Here is a 21,458-nt window from a genome sequence, read left to right as displayed (position 1 = left end):
TACACGCGTGTGTCAGCTCAGTAGTAAATACCAAAGTTCACGCGTCTTCTGCTTAAACTGGGCGAGAGAAGCTGGGCCCTGTTTAACAGGCCGCCTGCATTAGCAGCAGCAGTAGTGTGATCAAAAAGTTTGACCACTTCCGTGTGCCATTCTGAGTCGTCTTCATTTCCTGGCAGCGCAGCGCGGGCCGAGCAGGCCGAGGCACCGCGCAGCAAATGACTTGCGGAAAAAAAAGGGAAGCACAGGGTGTAAAATGAAGAAATGAGGTCAGAAATGTTAAGCATGACTTTAAAACGTTTCTGGGAGGAGGAGAGTGTCACAGAGCAGGACTCTGTGGTGAACGCAAAACATGAGACGGAGGAAAAACAGTAAAACAGAGAAAATCAATGAATTAGAGACAGAGCTGGTTACTGTGTCCGTGTCTTTACTGCATTCAGGGATAATCACATTATTGTATTTGTGATTGTCATAATACTACAACACTGTCATGCAAATCACAAACCTACTCTCCTGAAAACACTTAAAACCAGTTTAATAAACGACTTTAAATAGTGAAGAAAAGGTTTTCTTTATGTTTACGTTCCTGGGCTTCAAACACATCATAACGACATAGTTATGATATAAATAAACCTTCACTAAACCTGTTGCAGTCATCTCCAAACGAATAATCGATGAGCTGCGTTTGTGCGAGGCGCTGAAATGTCGCTGCAAACATGTTGCATCTCTGCACGACTGAGTGAAACAACAACGCGCCAAAACCACATCCTGAGTCTCATTGTTTGACTGTCCCCAATCACCCAGTCATTCAGTTCTCATTTCTATTGTTATAAAGAACAAATGGACAACATCAACAAACCCATTTAAAGTAAACTAACTCATGTACTTGTGAATATGATCCAAATGTGTTTATTTGTTTTTTATTCTTTGTAATGTCGAAAATACAGATTTTAAGAGAAGAGAAATTGAAACAAAGAACAAAAGAGAACTTCATACCTGACAAATATTATCTGAAACCATATTTATTGAAACACTTTGGTTAAAAATGTATTTTTGGTTGTGTCTGGTTCAGTGACGCGGCCAAACCGACACCAGTGTTGTAAGTATGGGGCGGTTCTAGGTTGGAGTGCAGGCAGGAAGCTGCGGTTTGCTTTCTGATATAGCAACTGTGGCTCTTTGTCACAGTGTCATAGCAACCAGGTTACACAGCAGCGATACCTCATCCACACGATGCTGGGTAACAAAGTTCACCCTGCTGTGTTCAACAGAGGGATGTGTAAAAATATTTAGTAATCACTGGTTGTTTATGTGTTTTGTTTTCTTTTTCCTGCAAATACAATAAATTATTTAATCACAATCAAACTGATTTACACTTTTTTTCTCTTTTAATTACAGCTCAAACCACCACAAGTGAGTACCATTATACTTTATCATGTTATTGAATCTCTATAGTCGTTCACTTCTCGTAGTCATCATGACAAATATTTAGTAATCACTCATTGTTTGTTTTTGTTTGTTTGTGTTTTCCTGCATACACAGTGAATGTTTTCATGACCAAAACACTAATTCTGACATTCTTGTCTCTTGTAATTCCAGATGACAGCAAACGTGAGTTCCAATATATTTATGATGTTATTCAGTTTATAACATTTACTTCTTATTATGTTGTTTTCAGACTTGTTTAATTCCAGTTGTCCCCCTGCTGTGCTTCCTGATGTAGCATGCATCTCCCTCAGCCTCATGTGTAAATGTACACAGTCCTCAAACACTTACTATGAAATGACAGACATGTGTCTTCTTACTTAAACTGATGAACAGAAGCTTCGATCTGGGTCATCTGTGTCAGACAGAATTTAAACGCAAACACCAAAAACAAAAAACAGTTATGTTTTTGCAAAATGTGTAAAATGTATTGTTCTTTGTCTTCATTTAATCATAGGTTTACTGTGAAAAAGATGAAATCCTTGTTTTCATATAGCAGCTGTTTTGCACAGATAATTTTCCATGAATGGGTAATCACATATATGTGATCAAGTATTTTCCAAATCATTTTTATCCTCTGTGAAGCTGAATGAAAGTAAATTAACATGCTGTATACCAGCGGTCTCCAGTCGCTCTGTGGTCCGGGTCGTTTGGTACCGGGCTGCGTGATTTGAGGCTCGGGTGTGAAATTCATGGTTTTCAGGGTTTTTATCGTTAACTCAGTTTCCCGGGGTCTTTCCCATGTTGTAGTAAGAAATATTTACGTGTTACCATAGCAACCAGGGAGCATTAAGGGGCAGTGAGGAGGATGTTGCTCTCAATGTTGTTGGCACATTTCAGGAGGACGCTGCTAATAAAGTTACACAATTACACGTTTATTATTATATTTACAAAATGCCACAGGTTTTGTCTCGGTCATATCATTTTATTTTGTTGTATTCATCAGTGACACCTTAAAGGCCGGTCTGTGAAAATATTGTCTGACATTAAACCAGACCGTGGCGCAAAAAAGGTTGGGGACCGCTGGTGTGTAGCTCTAGTCGTACACTGTCATGTTTGGGGTTTATTGTGTCTCATAGAGTCCAAAGTACTGATGAGATTTAGATTTTCCAAGTGTTAGAGTCGTGCACACGCAAGTCTATCCATCATTGTAACTTGTAAGTCAATGATTGTCTAACCTGTACAACAGAAGATGATACTATGTTTATCTAAAGCATTAAGTTATTGATAGGATAACATTCACAGTGACATTAAATCCACCTTTACCCAAACATGAAAAGATATGTAGGTGTAAATGAGGGGAAAGATATAAAAGTAGCATATTGATACTGAGAGGAGGGAAAACTGTACATGAAGCACGTTTCACAGCTGATGAAAATACCATCATGATGTCATACTTACTTCTTTTTCTGGGATTGAAAATGTTTCAGCCTCCTCACCTCCAAGCACGACCACAAATCCTGTAACACACATGTTGGTCGCCTCCTCACCTCCAAGCACGGGTGCAGATCCTGTAATAAACCAGCCAGTCGCCACCTCACCTCCACTCACTGTGAATCCTTCCAGGGTCACAGCACCTACTTCCACAGCACCTACTTCCACAGCACCTACTTCCACAGCACCTACTTCCACAGCACCTGCTTCCACAATCACAGTCATCCCAACCACCTCCAGCTCTTCAGTTAGTTTGCCAAATAACACCTCCACCCAATCAAACTCTTCATTTCCAGAATCCAGTTCAACTACTATATCTGGTAATGTATTCAGCCTCAGCTCAGGTTTTGCATTAGTTATTATTTTTACAAGTCAAAGTCCTAAAATGTTAAACAGCATATCAGGTAAGACTGCTGTCATTAGGTTTTTCTGCCTAAAGCTGACTCCAAGCATGCTCTCCAACAGCAAGCACTGCTCCTCCAATCACCTCGAAAGAGACCTCACCCACATCCAATACATCCAGCATCCAACCAGCCTCTCAGGCAAACAGCTCTCACACCCAGACCTCACCTCCAGTCACTCCACCCTCCACCACAGTGGCAGCTACGACCAAAGGTTGGACGTTTCTGTTTTTATCATGCAGGACTGTGATACGATTGTTGAATTCACATATAGTGTACAGACAGAGATCACCAACACCTCTGAGGTACCAGCAGCTGTAAGGTGCTCTGAGGTGTTTCTGGTACTTTCATTGCATAATTATAATCATATACTAATGATTTGTTTTCTTCTTTTCTGATCTCATTGAAATGTGTCCTCTCAGCCTCTCCACAGTGTGAGTATCAGTTTAAAAGATCAGTTTTATTGAATGTTTTCAAACACTGTTGTTGCTGCTCAGCATTTCTCTCTAAATTTACTCTGAATCACAATGAAAGTATTTTTACACTGATTATAGAAAATGTATTTTCATCTTCACCATGATGTTGATCACGGTCAACATCAGAATGAAGAAACTATCTGAGATAAAAAGTGTAACTGACTGATTCTTACTGACAAACATTTTGCAGGTTCTTACAATGTCACAAACAACAACACGTCTGGCTTGCAGATTGAAATAAACCCCCGTGGTAACTACACACTGACTGTTTCTGAAGAAGGCCGACCACAGACTGGAAAGATAATCCAAGCTGATCAGTTGAATCAAATCCCAGTGGGGAAAACTGGACACCTGAAGCCGTGCACTGATTACAGTCTTAATGTTTCATTTATTAATGATACTGGAAAAGAAATATTCTGTCGCTCTACGGAAAATAAATTTAGAACAGATCCAATGAGTGAGTTCAATTAATTGATATATTTGTGTTTTACATCCATCTTCTTTTAACTTAACAAATGAATCTTTTATAAACTGACACATTTGTGCATCACTTGTTTAATTCAGGTGAAAGAGACGTTACTGAAACCAGCTGCATCCCTGGATATGTTTGTTATGGAAGTGACTGGGACATCAGCTCTTCAATATCAACACCAAATAACCGTTCAGTTGTACGATGTAGAAATGATGAGAAGACTTTCTGTGTCAGACCTGCTAACGAGGACATTTGCTCAGATTTGACTGTAACCTTTACTCCAGGAGAGTGCAGAGGCTCTTCCTTTAACTTCACCAAAAGCATCAGTGTTGGTACGTACGAACGAGTCCACGTCTGCTCTGAGATTCAAACATTTACACCTCATTTAATCATGTTTGTCTTCATTCATTTTTTCCACAGATTTCTTAAATTCCAGTGAAATACAACAGATTAAACCCACTGGACTTCCTGCAGAAATTACCACAACGTTACCTGATTTACCAAAGTGTAAAAACCTCTCAGTTAGTTACACCTGTTCAGGTAAAAGGAAACTTTACGAGTTAGAGACACGAGCTCTGTGCTCTCTGTGAACCTGTTCAGATTTATTTCTTTGAATGTGTTCATGTTTGAATCTAAACCCAAAGGATGAATGTTCACACACTGAGGAGCAACAATGACGTCATCTTTGTGTCTCCTCAGAAAATAACAAAGCTGATGTGAAACTGTCTGAGCTGGAGCCGTTCACAGACTACAGCTGTACTGGTCTGATCTTACAGAACAGCATCAGCATAAATAAGACGACTCCATCTGTCCACGTCAGGGTTGATTGTGGTGAGTTTATATTTCCTTTAGCTCATCAAAATAAAAGCTTTTATTCTCACACAGTTTGAAGCAAAGGAAACGCTGTTCACTGTTACTGATGTTTACTTTGTTCCAACAGATCTTACAATAACCAACATAAAGAAGGATTTAACCAGTACTTCCATTGAGCTCAGCTGGAAAACAACCAGTAAGAACTGTCAACAGGTCCTTCCCCTCCTTCATAAGCTTTCTTATGACTGCAGTTGTGATGGTCAGACAGGTAAAGGTGAGTGAGACGGCTTCTCCTGTTATGTGTTTATGTTCATGATGCTTTGACTGCAGGTGAAAAACCAAACCTCTGACTGGGTGTGAATAAATACAGTTATTAAAATAAATAGCAAATATAAAACAGAATAAACGCTGAAACATCAGAGTCGAGTTCACTTTTTCACACAGAAGAAATGATGAGAAGCTTTGAGCTGTTTGAAGGTAACATCTGATGTTTGAAATGTAATTGTCTTTATAAAAAGCAACAAACAGTTTGTCAGTCTGTTGCTTTTCTGACATGTACGTAGTTTCTATGAGAAGCTTGTAGCATCAGTGCTTCATGTCAGCAGGAACAGACTGTAAGTGAAACAGGTTTGTGCCAGTTTATGGATCAGCTGACAGAACTACCAGCTGATGTGTTTGTGAAACTTTAACCTGACATTTGTCATTTACAGTTTCTTAACATGATGATGTTGATTTAAATCTATAACACTTCACATGGTTCATGGAAATTATGTTACAGTTACAGGTCCTGATGGAAGAACGTGTGTTATTACTGGATTAAATCCATTTACTGGTTATACCTGTCGAGTCCGAGCCAAATACAACGAGATTCAAGTTTCCACTGGGGGTGAAGTTAAACTGCAAACTAAGGTTGGAAGTAAGTAATCAAACTTTTTATTACATAATGTTAGAATTTATTTCTCACTGGATATTTGAGCAGTGAAGATAAACAGGAAGGAAACGCAGCAAAGGGTCGCAGATCTGTCAGTTTTTTACTTTAAATATGGCTTCCTTTAAATTTCTCTTACAGCACCTGCTGCAGTCACTGAGCTGAAATTACACGTTCACGAACATAATACGATCAAAGTGAGCTGGCACAGACCCTCTACATTCAACGGACCTGAGGGAAAATATATAATACGTCTAAATACAGCTGATGATAAGGAAGTGACAAAGAAGGAGCTAGAAGGTACAAAATATGAAGTCGAATTCAAAGATCTGAGCTACTCTACGAGCTACAAAGTGAAGGTTTGTTAAATCCAACATTTTTGGTTTAATAAAGAAGATATTATGCTTATAAATATTATTTTAGACTCCTGAATGTTGTAATTCACAGTGAACTGACATTCTGTCTTTAAAGGTGACGGCTCACAACGGACACTATGAGAGCATCCCTCAAATAAGTGAAATCAGCACTTTGTGTACGTCCTGTTTTCATTAATGATACAGTTTACTGACATAAATGCTTCGTCTCATTTTAAGCACACGTTTCTACAAATGTTGTCTTTCATGTAAATGTAATTTTTAATATTATTTCACAGACAACGACAAAGCTGTTATTGGGTTTCTGGTCTTCCTCATCATCCTCACGTCTGTGGCTCTGCTTTTTGTCATCTATAAGATCTACATTTTAAAACGCAGACAGTCCCAGTAAGGAAACCTTTGCTTTTGATCATTTACTTTTTCTGAAATCAGCCCTCTTTTTTGTATATATAAATACAAAAAAAATTGCAAATTCATGTTGCCTTTTCATTTCGATTTTATAATGTTATCACACTATTTATGTAGATGCTGACTACGACTCAAAATCTTTGTCTTTTCTAACTTCTTCACAGTGACCTGGGTGAAAATATTCATCTTATTTCAACAACAAGTGAGTTGAGCTTTTTTATTGTCATTTTTCCCCCCCTCTGTTCACATACTGATAATAATTAAAGGATATTAAATGTGCTGATATTCCACACTGTTTATAAAGTACGTTTATATACAGCAGCAGGACTCAATAAAACCTTTAGGAGCCTGTATCTCAACCATGTCTGCTGAGTAAAAGGAAAGATGTTACATTTAGGATGAAGATGATAACAGAGACAGAAGCATAGCATGTGAAATACCTTCCTTTTTTTGGTAATGAAATTCACTGTGATTTTGAATGATGCTGACCATACAGTGCACATGAACAATGCCAAGAGGTAAAGATCAACACATGGTTGTTGCATAGGCCAGGCACAGCCATAGTAAGAAAATGCCTAAAGTCACTCATGTGTAAGATCCATGATCACAACATGAAATAACTAAAGCGTTTCCCTTGATATTTGCTTGCTAATATTGTATGAAACACATATGGATAACAATCAGTGGTTGGATATAATTATGTTTATTTGTAATAATCTCTCCTTTGCTGACTGCTTGTTGTAGATGATGAAGAAAACCTGTTGCTTGTTGAGCCGATCGCAGCAGAGGTCCTGCTGGAAACCTACAAGAGGAAGCTCGCTGATGAGGGGAGACTTTTCCTGGCTGAGTTTCAGGTAAATTCATTTATCAGCTTTTTCTCGGGTTTTATTTTAATTATTATTATTACCATTTTTTTATTCCCTCGCTTACAATAGGCTGTGAGGGAGTCAATATAAAAACACAAAGGCTTGTTGTTCTTGGCCTAGTACAGAGATGAAAGAGTGTGAATGGGTGCTGGGTGTTGTCTGTAAATAACACAGTTTATATTTGCTTGCAGAGCATCCCAAGAATTTTCTCAAGATACACGGTGAAAGAGGCCAAGAAGTCCTGCAATTCTATCAAGAACCGCTATGTGGACATTCTGCCCTGTGAGCTGATCAATGTTATTAAAATCACTGAGAGTCACTGTGAAGACTGTCATCATTTATTTTATTTTATTTTTTGTCTTGAACTAGATGATTATAACCGTGTCCAGCTAACCACAGGAAATGGAGAGCCAGGATGCGACTACATCAACGCCAGCTTCGTTGACGTATGTAAAAATGTTCAGCTTGTTCAACATAAAGTTCATGACATCTGTTCGATAAAACAGTCAAACATCACTCCTGTTCTTCCTGCAGGGATTCAAAGAGTCCAAAAAGTACATCGCAGCTCAAGGTAAAGTCACGCTGCCGTCCTTCACACAGCTGCACTGAATGACTGTGATGTATGATGCTTATCTACGGTGTTCTCGCTGCAGGACCAAAGGAAGAAACTATAAATGACTTCTGGAGGATGATCTGGGAACAGCAGTCCTCAATTATCGTCATGGTAACACGATGTGAGGAGGGAAACAGGGTAAGATCGTGTTTAAAGTTTTTAAAATGAGTCACAGAGAAATATCCTTTCTTTGAGAAGCTTCTTATCTGATTTAGTTAGACCTTCGTATTGTTTGCTCCGTTCTCCTTCCTCACTGAGCGACAGTCAGCCTCTCTCCTCTCACATCGTTTCACAGGTCAAATGTGCTCAGTACTGGCCGTCTCCTGACCGAGAGACTGAGCTTTATGAGGAGTTTATTGTGAAGCTGAACTCAGAGGACCACTACCCAGATTACACCATCCGCCGTCTCAGCCTGACAAACGTAAGCCTCCGTCACATGTTGAACCGACAAAACTGTAAAAGTGTTTAATGTCTGTAATCATATCTGTGTAGAAGTGTTGCTCAGCATGCACATTTATCTCAATAACTGCACCTGCAGAAGAGAGAGAAGAACTCAGAGAGGGAGGTGACCCACATCCAGTTCATGAGTTGGCCCGACCACGGAGTCCCTGGAGAGCCACACCTCCTCCTGAAACTGAGGCGGCGCGTCAACGCCTTCAAGAATTTCTTCAGTGGGCCGATCGTTGTTCACTGCAGGTATGAAGAGGTCACACTCTACGCTTGGCTCAGGTTAACATGTTTGTTTCACTTTGTTCCATCAGCCATGTCAGTACATCTGTAGGCTGATATTAGGCAAAGTCTGACTGGATGGACGTCTATTTGTAGCCACACCTACTTCTTCAGATCACCGCCTCTTAGTTTAATTCAGATTAAAACACGAGCTGTTAATTGAGATCTAAAGTGCGTCATTGTACATCAGGTTAAATAAGACAACGGCACTCATAGGTGATACTTCTTTCTCGTGCAGCGCGGGGGTCGGCAGGACAGGAACCTACATTGGCATCGATGCCATGATGGAAGGTCTGGAGTCAGAGGGCAGAGTGGACATCTACGGTTACGTGGTCAGACTCCGCAGACAGAGATGCCTCATGGTCCAAGTCGAGGTAAAGTGTGTGTGTGTGTGTGTGTGTGTGTGTGTGTGTGTGTGTGTGTGTGTGTGTGTGTGTGTGTGTGTGTGTGTGTGTGTGTAAAACAGAAGAATACTTGTAAATACAACGAATTTGATGCCAATTCTCAGGAAAGTGAATCACCTTATCTGCATCTACAGACAGACAGAACAACAGATGGAAGGATATATGACAAAGATTAACAATTAGTTAAATCAGCTAAACTTAAATATGTACAGTTGTATATATTATGTATATTTTTTAATATATTTTTAAAAATGTTATGTTTATAAAAAGTTGTATTTTAAACATGTACACCGTACTCTTTCTGTCATTTCCTGTCTTCCTCGGTGTTATTATCTCCTGTCTTGTTCCGGTTTTGCTTCCTGTTTTTTTTTTTGTTTGTTTCTCCTCTTTGTGTTTGGCCCCGCCCTCTTTTTCTTCACCTACATCTGCAGCTCTGTGTCAGTCAGCCCCTGTGTGTACATGTGGTCCTGTTCTTTAGTCTGCATGTTCGTATTATAGACTCATTCACCTTTATATTTCACCTACTGTGTAAAGAAATGTATGTGAGGAACACCGCGTGTTAGATGTACATACACTGACTACACTGCACATAAACAAAGCTTCATTTTTTAAAATCCTGTATTAAATAAATGAGGGTAAATGAGATATAAATGCTGCGGCACATTCGAGGTTTGTCTCTCGTGCATTAACATGAGTGCATTTGTGTGCACACAGGCCCAGTACATCCTGATTCACCAGGCCCTGCTGGAGCACAACCAGTTTGGAGAGACAGAGATCAGCCTGTCTGAGCTGCACAGCACAATGAACACGCTCAAAGAGAAAAACTTGGACGACGAGCCCACGCTCATGGAGGAGGAGTTTGAGGTACGCCGTATCTTATCACTTTTATAGCTGTAAACTACAGAAAAGCAGTGCGAGGGACCGAAAATGCAGCTTTGATCGTGTTTAAGTCGCTGAGTGAGTCACAGAGAACTCACGTAAAGAGTGTCTGACAGAGCTCTGACAGAATAATGTAAATGACCCTAAAACATTGATGTAGCACAAACGTCTGAAATCTAAAAATATCATCAAGTGTGCCTGTCGTCCTCTTCTCCATCACATCCTGCACGATGGATTGGATGGAAGCAAAGTTTTAATAGACAAAATGATCTTGCAGAGACTCCCCACCTTTAAAAACTGGAGGACGCTCAACACAGGAGTGACCGAAGAAAACAAGAAGAAGAATCGTTCTTCATCGGTCATCCCCTGTGAGTTTGCTTTGCATGCACGCGTGTGCTCGCATGTAAGATTACATCTGCTCAGTTCCACTTCTTTCATATCAAACCTGCAGATGACTTCAACCGCGTGCTCCTGAAGCTGGATGAAGGACGAAGTCAGGACAGTGACCCTGACGAAGACGATGAGGAGGAAGATTCTTCAGATGAAGAGGATGAAGACTCCACTCAATACATCAACGCCTCGCACATCACGGTAACGTTCAGCCTATTTATGAACCCGTTTCTATGTAAACTACTAAAAATACCAGCCGATGTCAAACTGTGACAAACTGCTTCCTGCCACCTTCTTTCCTGTTGCACCAGATAACGAAATGTCTCATCTTCTATGTTTGGACTCGATGTGTTTGTCTCCCACACAGGGATACTGGGGCTGCCGTGTCTTCATAGCGGCGCAGACCCCACTGGCAGACACCACGGGGGACTTCTGGTCGATGATTTACCAGAAGAAAGTTTATACTGTCGTCATGCTTTCAGACAGCAGTGAAGCAGCGGTACATACAATATAACATACTTATAGTGATACACATTAAATGTACATGTGGTAAATATGCTTGTTTTCTCCTGCTCAACAGGACTGTATTTACTGGGACAAAGAGAAGAAGAGCTTTGGGGAGATTGAGGTGGAGGTGACGAGCACAGACAACTCGCCAAATTTCATCAGACGCACCATGCAGATCCGCCACGTCAAGGTAACACAGCCGCCACCTACTCTGCCTCTGTAAGCGAGCCTCGCCCACTGATGAGACCGGACATTTGTAAGCCAGCTGTGCTCTTCTCGTCCTCTTCTATCCACAGAGGAAAGACAGACGGGAGATAAACCATTTCCAGTTCCTGAAGTGGACGAGCAAAGAGGAGGTGCCGGAGAAACCTCAAGACCTCACAGACATGATCAAGGACATCAAGCAAAACTGCGGCACCAGCAGATCACAGAGGAACAACCCCATAGTGGTCCACTGCGAGTAAGAACACACGGGGAACAGTTCAGTGACGAGATGAGAACGGGGCAGCACGCAGCGAGGACGAGTCATCGTTCTCAGCGTTCAGATCAGTAAAATGTGTCGCAACAGCCGACTTCTCCATCTCGCTGGGTTTCAGGGCGGACACTAGTGTCCCTTTGATCAGTGTTTTTAAATAAAGAGCTCGGTAAAATCTAAGCAGCAGGATGTCTTTTAAACAGAGAAATCAGCTACGTAGCTGCTTTCTGCGCATATACAGATGCTGCCACATGTTTTGGTGCAAGCCCTACAGTTGACAGAGCATGCATGAATGCAGCAATCATTTACGTTGCAAATTTTAGATAAAGATCTTGATGAAAATGAGCTCACCCTGCTTTGCAGCCTCACCTCATTTCAAGGAAACCATGCATTTGATTTCCTTTCAGGCATGAATATGTTATAAAAATAGTGTGAACACTCCCAACAGCACTCTCTAAAGACACCTCACACAAAGTGTGATTACCGAGTGTACACAGTAAAATGCATCTATGTTAGTGTGAAAGACAGTAAAGGTCAGCTGATCAGGAATAGTTGAGTATTCCCATGAATTTAACCCAACATCAATTATTCTTTTAAGGAAATCCTTTGTTTGATGATTAATTAGTTATATTTTTATTTCCTATGACAACAGATCCACTTTTCATGTGATGTCCTTCACAGGCCCACAGCTGTCTAATACATAAATGGATATGTATAAATTAATAAACTCCTGTTTGTAACTTGTGTGCTCCTCAGCGACGGCTCGTCCCGCTCAGGGGTTTTCTGCGCCCTGTGGAACGTGCTGGACAACGCTGAGAGCGAGAAGCTGGTGGATGTTTTCCAAGTGGTCAAAACGCTGCGCAAAGAGAGACAGCGCATGGTCTCCAGCCTGGTGAGAAAGAGGAACACAATCGTTCACACTCTGCTTATAACCAGAGATCAGCGTTGCACATCACCAGTTCCCTGTTCTAGCTCACTATGAAATGTATATTTTATATTACTGTTTTAAAAACAAAAGTAAGCTCAAGTATAAAGATCATTTCTGCCTTCTATTTGATAACAAATCTATGAAAAAGCCACGCCCATTTGTTTTCTCCCTGCTGTTGATGTAAACTTGAGTCATTGTTGCATTTTGCCTGTTTTCAGCAGTGTGTTCAGGCTTATGTGAACTTTTACAGCAGCTGGAAACTGTAATGACTAGTTTGTGGCGACAGTAGAAGTCTGATATGAAGCACTGTGATATCCGTGCTTGTCCACACAGAGTTTAGTAGTATCGGTTCAGTGTTTGTGTTGTGTTCGTGGGATTCTTCCTGCTGGTTATTTAGGGAAGTGTGTAAGACAGCAAAGAAAGCAAGATTCACTCTAACAAGAAACACACTGAAACAATATTTGTTTCCTGTGTTTCTAACAGGAGCAATACCAGTTTATATATGACGCCGTGGAGGCCGTGTTCCCCGTTCAAAACGGGGAAGTGAAACCGGTGCAGGCCTCTGCAGCCGACTCGGTGCAGATCGTCAACGAGACGAAAGCGGCCGAGCAGAAAGACGAAGGCAAGGCTGAGGAGCCAGCCAGCACTACCAGCAACGAGCAGCAGGCGGCAGCAGAGAGCACTCCTCTGGTGCCTGACAAAGAAGAGAAGAAAGAGGAGGCGGAGAAAGAGGCCCCACCCACGGAGACCACGCCGCTGGACGACACCAGCAACGGTCCCACTGTCACGGTGGAGGTGTGAGGGTGCCGGCCGTGACTGTGTCCACTGATGGAAATAAGCGCTTCAGTTTTATGCTTTTTTAAATTACCTTATGAATGTATAAACGTTGTAAAACTTTTAGATTTGTGGAAGAATTTGACCAAATATCTCACGTCAGTTTCCAAAGTGTTTGATTTAAATTAAGTTATAAATGTTTCTGAATGCAAATGTAATTTCTCTCTTTTCACAAAGTTTACCAGCACAGCTGTCATCAAACTGGACCCTTTACTGGATATTTAAAGGGGTCTAACAACTAAATCTGAAATATACAGCAGACGAGTTGTTTTGTCCTCTACGCTCTTATTTAGTTCATCTTCTGTTTCCTCATTTATACATAGTAACAAGCATTTTTTGAACATTTAGTTAAAGTCAGTGTTTTATGGCACACTGCGTTTTTTATTACAGTTGTATTTATGCGTTGTATTTGCTCACTGTCATCGGCTTTGTTAAGCATATCTTTAAAAGATAAATATGTTCCTCACTCAGCTTCTTACTACAGGAACACTGAAAGGTTTGAAGTATCTGTTGTATATTTCTCCTACTAATGAAGTTGGAGCAACATTTGAATCAACATTTTTTGGTTGTGCTGAGTTTCTTTGAGTCACACCAGTAACGTACTCGTGGAGCAGACTGGGTCAACAGTTTTCTTTTTCGTTTGCAATAAATTTACCTGATGACATTTTACTCTGGATCTTTCCTTGAATAGAAAAATGTGAAAACGAGCTCAAATCTTCAGGAGGTTAAAATCATACACGTGTCTTTGTTTCTACATATTAGTTTCAGGGCTGAGCGGCCGATCAGAGAGAACACACTAATAACACGTCAGCTCGTCTCAGGGCGGCTCTGAGCCAGAAACCAAAACCTCGAGCTTCATCAAAAGTCGTTGCTAAGTGTGTGATTGTTTCAAAAGATGGGAAAACAAAATAGAAAACTGACAGTGCAAAAAATAGACTCAGTCATATAATTAAATCTCTTTAAAACGCATAAATAGAAATATCTCATTTCAATAAATAGGATGTTATTCATTCACACCAGTGTGTAAATGTGTAAAGCGCTATACAAATACAGGCCATTTACCATTTATTCATTCTGCCTTAAAAATGTAGAAACTTTGCTCACTGTTGACATTTATAGTTTGCTTACATTTATTTAATGTGTGAGAACCGCTGGGCTTGTTTTTATTGGCTGTCTTGCATAACCTGTGCTTTGGATCTTCCTTTGCTTAAATGGATAAATATGATTTAAGTGAATAATATGAACTATGAATATTCTGTTTCCTCTCTGCTTAAAATTCTCTTAAGTCCTTCTTTCAGTCTCACCTTAGAAGCAGTTTTTATGTCTTTACTTTTGTTTTATCGAGATTTAGTCTCAACTTTGACGGGACCATGTGAGAAATATCAAGATTTTACAGTTTCGATTATTGTTTGTACCTTTGGAAGCTTTGTGAATACTCGCACAGATGTCAGCACTTTAATCCTCGAGCACGTGTGGGGGGGACGTTGTGACTCCCACTGCTAATTCGCTGTGGTTGGACAGCTTCTGTTTGTTTGTGTGCAACAATATAACTGTAAAGAAGGTTGTTTCTGATTTTAAGAAAATTAAAATGGCAGCTGCTCCAAATGTAGAAAAAACAGAAGATTTATCTTTTATTTTTTTGAAAATTCACATTTACTGTGATCATGTAAATAATTTATCATGTTTTTCTTTGACAAAGGCCAACAGTTACAAAATTTAAGACACACAAGACACAAAGCAGACAGTTTCCTTCTATTTGAATCAAAAGCAACATTTCTTGCTTTGAATCTCAGAAACATTCATCCTAACCTGAAGTCAAAAGTATAAAAAGTCTGTCCTACGAATTTAAAAAATCAAATATGTTTGAAAAGAAAGAAAAGGGTGAGATCTGTGCCCTGTACAGCTGACTGAGGCCCTGTGAGGGTTTGTGAACACAGCAAATGCCAGAATTTAAATCCTCTAACGAACTAAACCTTTACAGTCACAGAGGATTTAACAGCTTCGTAGTGTTGATTGTTTACGCTGTGGCGTCACAGACGTCCACGTTAAACTACGAAGGACTCAAACGTTACAGTCGGTGCACTGGACAGTAACATGTTTCCAAGCTAAACTCTTTTGTGTGCATTCAGCAGACACAATAACACAACACAGTGTAATAAAGGACACGTAGAAGCTGTTTGTCAGCGACTCTCAGTCAGTTTTAGTGAGGAATGCTACAGCACCGACACGTAGCAGCACTACACAATCAATAGTGTCTGCAAATACTTTGTGGTGTTCAGCTTGGACATGTTCTCTGTTGCAGTGCTCGACATGCTTCGTTTCCTGCTGCAGTTACACCTCGCTGCATACATGCGATCGTGCTGTTCCTGTAAATGTAGGACTCAGTGATGACCTGCAGTCATTGCTAAGTTTAGCCGTGCACACTCGATTGAACATCATTTTCTTGATGTCTCAGAAGCAGCAAACTTACTTTCACTTCTTTCTGGATCCCCCCCCCAAACCCCCATTAATGCATTTCTATTAAATACCAGAAGCAGCTGCTTTCATAGCTACACTGAGCTTCATGCATCAGTGAGAAGAAGAGAAGAGAGAAGAAAAAGGCCAATGGACGGAGGTTTTGTTTTTCATCAAAAAACATCTTCTCAATTAGTTATTTTGCGTATGGCATTGTGTTATTTTCACATGCTTACCTTTACAACAGGTAAGGTTTGCAATACTTATGAGGAATAAAAACAATGACTGACTATCCAGCTACACTTCATAAGGTTGAGTCTCAGCTGTTAATTACAGCTTGTGCTCAACCAGGAGCCACATGTTCTTGTCCCAGTTTATCATCTTTCCCACTTGGCAGCTGTTTTCATCGTTGCCTTCGTGGCTGTTTCCATTTGTGCTTCCCCGATCCAGGTACCGTCACTGTAACGCATCAGTTCAAGGCACAAACGCGTCCTCGCTGCTGTGTGTTACGTGGTTGGAGTTTATTTGGAATCAGTGACCTCTGCAGAGTGTCCCGCCTCCAGCAGGACCAGTTAACTGGCTCACCATCAGGTTTAACAGCTTGCACCAGATGCACTGGGATGCTTGTGATGCACCGACTGGCCGACCACGATTCACCGTAACAACCAGTGTTTCAGCTCTGATGTGAACCTGCTGCCGCTTCATTGGGCTGGTTTAGCAGTCGCAGGCCGGGCCTTGCTGGGCTCAGCTATCGCCTGAGTGTTATCAGTTCGAGCTTTAGCGGTCTCTGGACGGGTTTTGGACTCTTTCTTTGGCGCTGGGAGGGTCAGCGGTTCCCAGAGGAAGAACTCGTGCAGGAGCGTATTAACAGGATCCGGACACTCCATCATGACCATGTGACTGCCGTCCTCCAAGACCTTCAGGAACGCCATTAGAAGTATCTGATAAAAATAAGGATAAGAATAAAGGTTAGACTCATCACCAGCTCAACACTTTCTGAATGATATTGTCAAATATTTCTGCAAATAACAAACTACAGTTCAAATGAATGAATCAGAGTCAAAGTGTGAATCCAAACAAAACCTTTTGGTCCTTTTTAGTGGGCGGAAAACAAGCACATTATGTGTGTAAGTTGACAGAAGGACACGATTTGGCATTTACATGAATTTCTGTGTCTCTTCTCATGAATCAGCCACTAAAGTTCAGCCGCTGCATCATCGTTTTAGCTGCTGTTTACCTGAGAATTTGTTAAAGCAGCTGATTTTTTTTAAACATTCACTGGATGCTGTAAACTGACCTGATTTCATATTTCAGCTTGTTACGGTGAATTTGTTTGCAAACTGCTGCTCGTTTAGCAAAGCACTGATTCAGTTGTTTTTCTGGCCACCTGAGAATTATATTTCTATCTTTGCTTTGATTACCGACCCCTGAGGGAACGATCTGTTTCCTAAGCTAATTTCATCGCTGCGTGCAGAGCAGCTATTTTCATCAGAGAGAAGAACCAGGCTGAAAGATTATCAAATGTTCACCAGAGAGTTCAACTTGAAACACAAAGCAAGGTGATGATTCTTATCTTATATTACATAGCTTTGAAATTATGACGCTCTTCCACGTCTTTGTCCCGTCTTCCTCCAATCACCCCAGCTGGTTGCAGCAGATGGCCCCGCCCCTCCCTGAGCTGGTTCTGAGGTTTCTTCCTGTTAAAAAGGAGTTTTTCCTTCCTACTGTCACCATAGCACTTGCTCATTGGGGATCTTCTGATTGTTGTGGTTTTCACTACCTTACAATATAAAGCACATTGAGGCACCTGTTGTTGTGCTTTGTTGCTGTATAAATAAAGCTGAACGTCTGTTTTAATGAAGTTTTTTAACTGGATTTTCTTCTTTCCAAACTGGGACACATTTCTTATCCTTTTCACCACAGAATGATGTTTTCAGTCCACAATCTGTTATTTATAATAATAATAGCTTCATTAGGAAGTGTGAGACCCCCCACTTACTTCTGCCATTCGTTGGTCCTCTTCAACAGGGACAAATTTGTCATGCATGCCATGCACCAGCAGGACGGGCACTGTCAGCTCAGCGTGGTAGACCTCGTCCCCCTCAGGCCAGTACTGCCCGCTCATCATGGCACGCAACACAAAAGACGACACATTGAAGGCATTGTTCTCTTTCAGCAACTGCTTCTCCCTGGCGCCCTGCCGAGCAAAGCCCGCCCTGCAGAGTAGACGACATTTATACCAAAGAAAAAATTATTATTTTAAACATTAATTTAACAGCAGATTAAACATAAGAAGAATTATCCTACATACATGATATTACACATACAATAAACAGGATTTGCTACTACAGACAGTTTTACTGTCTGCACGACTTTTATTTCTTTGTCAAACTCTCTTACTCACACTCTTTCTGCAAAATGTGTAAATACGATTGGTCTTAAATAAATATTGGCACTATGATGTAATATTGAAAAAGCAATGTATAACACTGCAAAATACCCAACTGTGTGCACATTTCATCTGACTGGACTCATTGCGTTTATGTTTAGGAGGCTACAAACCTGAACTTCAACTGTTTAGAGAAACAGAAAACAAACTGAGTCGTGCCTCCTTCCTTGGAGGATCTTTCAATTTCGCTGTCTTACTTGAGAAAGCACCAGGCGAGCAGCGGGGAGAGGCAGTGAAGCACACAGGTGGGCAGGTTGAAGATGGAGCAGAGGCTGGGCTCCAGAGCTGTGGGACCGCCGCCGTTGATCATCACCATCTTGTGAATTTGTTCTGGATATTCATGAGCCAGGAAGGTGCAGAACGACACACTAGACAAAAAGAACAACAGGCCGGTTACAGGACAGACTGAAAAAACCAGGTAATCATGCTGTGGTAGTCATCTTTGAAATCTACTGTTCAGAATTGGCCTTTTTTTATGTGTGAGTCCAAATATTGTGCCTCACTTTTTCACTTGCTCACATTTTCACAAGTCAGCACGTCTTTAAAGTCTGGATTAAATATAGTGTGTAAGAAACTGAGCAATAATTATCACAGTTAACAGCAATAACACAGATTTTAATGGCTATACAGGAAGTAAAAGGAAGTTAGTGTAGCATAAGACCCAGCTAAATAACAGACAGAATAAAATTTAGCATTATTTATATTCACTACACTCGAAAAAGTATTTATGCACAAAATGCCGACTTCAAGTCATTTGTTTGCAGGAAATTACAGGAATTTGATTACGTGTAAACTTTCCATGTAATTTTTGTTACATACAATGCAAAACACACTTATTAGAATCTGGTCAAAAGGAGTTCACTGGATGGGCATAGATTCAGTTTACAGGTTTATTCAGGAGGCAGAGCATACATACTAACTGAAGGCTGGCGGTTTGTGGGTGGTGCCAAATATCCTTGGGAAAGATTCTAAACCCAAGTTAGTCCCCAACCCCAACCAATCACAGCAGATGGCCCCGCCCCTCCCTGAGCCTGGTTCTGCTGGAGGTTTCTTCCTGTTAAAAGGGAGTTTTTCCTTCCCACTGTCACCAAAGTGCTGCTCATAGGGGGTCATATGATTGTTGGGTTTTTCTCTGTATCTATTATTGTACGATCTACCTTACAATATGAAGCACCTTGAGGCGACTGTTGTTGTGATTTGGTGCTATTTAAATAAAAATGAATTAAAGTTGCTCTCTGATGCATCCATCAGTGTAAATGTTAGTCAGAAAGCACATATGCATAGAAAAAATTGCTTGGATGAATCATGTAAGTTGTATAAAGCTACCTGAGTGCTGAGTAGAGTAGAAAAGCACTTTATAAGAACCAGTCTGTTTACCATTTATTCTGTTGTATTTTACTCAAAGTTATTGTTTCATGCTTATGAGGGCAAAGAATCATTTATTTAGTTAGACTAGAAAGTCCCTTTGAAATTAAATATATATGTTATTCACATACTAAATGTCTGTGCTGTATAATTTACATTTGTGGTTTTAATTATAGCTCTAATTATAGAAGTTTAACAGTTCTTCTTAACATATCTTTTGTTACTGTATAGCATGTCCCACTGTATGTTGCTACACCTTTTGTTTACTGGCAACTTTATTTTCCATAGCTTATTATGATGTGTCTAAAAAAACTATTTTTAGAATTAGTTTTGAACATTTTTAATTATTCATCCCTTGTGGTCTTTGAACCAGTGTATTTGTTTTTATTGTAGCTTAATTGGTGTTATTTTTGTACTTTTGATTGTTTTTAATGTATTTAATCGTTTTTGTGTATCACTTTATAACTGCTGTGACTGTTAAAGTGCTTGAAGTTGGTTTGGTAAAATTCTTGTTTTATCTTCATGAAATCTAAATATGTTGAATTTTAATGAAACTGCAGAGTAAATTCTTATATTTCAGAACCTCCAGTAAGATCTCAGATCTTTGCCTGACAAATGACTGAAACAAAGAGGCGCTGAGGTTTCCTGAACACTTCTGGATGACCTCCGGACTGTGTTCTGTTTGAACGCTGTGATCTGGGACTCACCCGTAAGAGTGTCCTATGAGGATATTCCTCTTCCGAGCGTATCTCTTGAAGATGATTCTCATATCCTCAGCCAGCGCATAGAACGTATACGCTGCAGGAATCTGCGGTGCTGAGCTGGCTCCGTGTCCTGCCAGGTCCGGGGCAATCACTTCGTAGCCCAGCCGAGAAAAGAAGTCCAGCTGGCTTCCCCAGATATCCAGCGAACCTCCGACTCCGTGAATGAAGAACAACGTCACATCTGGATGTGTCCCTTTACAGGCTGATATCTTCCTTTCACAGTCAATCACCACAGTGCGCTTGGGCTTCCGCCTGCGCTTCCTGGGTTGCTGAGATTGGTCAGTCTGTCCAGCAGCAGAAGCCTCACCCACTGCTGCTGCTGTGTCGGATGCGCCGTTGTTTCCAGCCGTGAGAGTGTCTGATCTCGCCTCAGGAATGCTGATGGGCGGCGACGAATTACCACAGTCCGTCAGTTCTACCTCCATGGTGCTGTTGGGTTCTGTCTCTCCATTCTGGCAGCTTTTCAGCTCTGCACTCGCCCTGTCACCCAAGTTCTCAATGAACAGCTGTCCGTTACGGTAAACTGTGATTTTTCGTTTGCAGCTCACACTCCCACCAAGCCCGGTGGGCTCCTCCACCACCGGCCTGTCGGGGATGATATGCCGAACTCGCAGAATGCGGCCCGGTTTTACCTCCACAAACTCGTAGCCATCAGCAGGTTCTGAGGTTTCTACAGGAACCACAATATTGGTCGGCTTTGAGGTGAAGCAGCAGAGCAGACCTTCCAGAAAGCTGGTCAGCATGGCTGCCAGTCTGCAGGGAATATAGTCACATAAAAACACACATAAGAAACACGAGCGAAGAGGGTCATTGAAGAGATGCAGACAGGCAGCAATGTGAACCTTTATCATACAAGCAAGCTCTCTAGTTAAGCCAGAATAAGAACACAAAACTATGGCAAAATGATTCTCTGCTCATGTCATTAGAAATTCGCTCAGGAAGATGAATATGAGGAGATGAAGGCACAGTACACATGCATACGTGCATCAAGCACATGCATTTGGAGAAACAGCAGA

At 41.0% G+C, this 21,458-nt stretch overlaps 2 protein-coding genes across 2 annotated transcripts; one reads left to right on the top strand and one right to left on the bottom strand.

Annotated features, from left to right (window-relative positions):
- Window positions 1–1,601: 1,601 nt before the first annotated feature.
- On the top strand, window positions 1,602–14,079 carry ptprc (protein tyrosine phosphatase receptor type C). The gene is made up of 29 exons (XM_085436287.1): window positions 1,602–3,233; window positions 3,379–3,528; window positions 3,737–3,748; window positions 3,981–4,247; window positions 4,355–4,594; window positions 4,683–4,802; window positions 4,962–5,093; window positions 5,203–5,349; window positions 5,854–5,991; window positions 6,145–6,362; window positions 6,475–6,535; window positions 6,656–6,764; window positions 6,950–6,987; window positions 7,530–7,639; window positions 7,843–7,933; window positions 8,021–8,097; window positions 8,186–8,222; window positions 8,305–8,402; window positions 8,560–8,685; window positions 8,803–8,960; window positions 9,232–9,367; window positions 10,112–10,261; window positions 10,554–10,644; window positions 10,728–10,867; window positions 11,034–11,165; window positions 11,247–11,363; window positions 11,470–11,633; window positions 12,405–12,540; window positions 13,060–14,079. The coding sequence occupies exons 1-29, from the start codon at window positions 2,951–2,953 to the stop codon at window positions 13,375–13,377; spliced, it is 3,996 nt and encodes a 1,331-aa protein (XP_085292413.1). The 5' UTR covers window positions 1,602–2,950; the 3' UTR covers window positions 13,378–14,079.
- A 938-nt stretch (window positions 14,080–15,017) lies between these two features.
- Window positions 15,018–21,185, bottom strand: abhd8b (abhydrolase domain containing 8b). Its single transcript, XM_085436288.1, has 4 exons — window positions 20,386–21,185; window positions 18,511–18,681; window positions 17,864–18,080; window positions 15,018–16,805 (listed from the first exon to the last, which is right to left on the bottom strand). Exons 1-4 carry the CDS (start codon window positions 21,183–21,185, stop codon window positions 16,566–16,568), a joined length of 1,428 nt encoding a protein of 475 aa, XP_085292414.1. The 3' UTR covers window positions 15,018–16,565.
- Between the last annotated feature and the right edge of the window lie 273 nt (window positions 21,186–21,458).

This window comes from Copadichromis virginalis, linkage group LG17, assembly GCF_057382275.1.
Source record: "Copadichromis virginalis isolate Kocher_CV1m ecotype Utaka linkage group LG17, C_Virginalis_male_GT1.1, whole genome shotgun sequence".
Taxonomy (NCBI): Eukaryota; Metazoa; Chordata; class Actinopteri; order Cichliformes; family Cichlidae; genus Copadichromis; species Copadichromis virginalis.
Note: the sequence above shows the minus strand (reverse complement) of the source record. Positions and strands in the feature narration are given on the sequence as shown.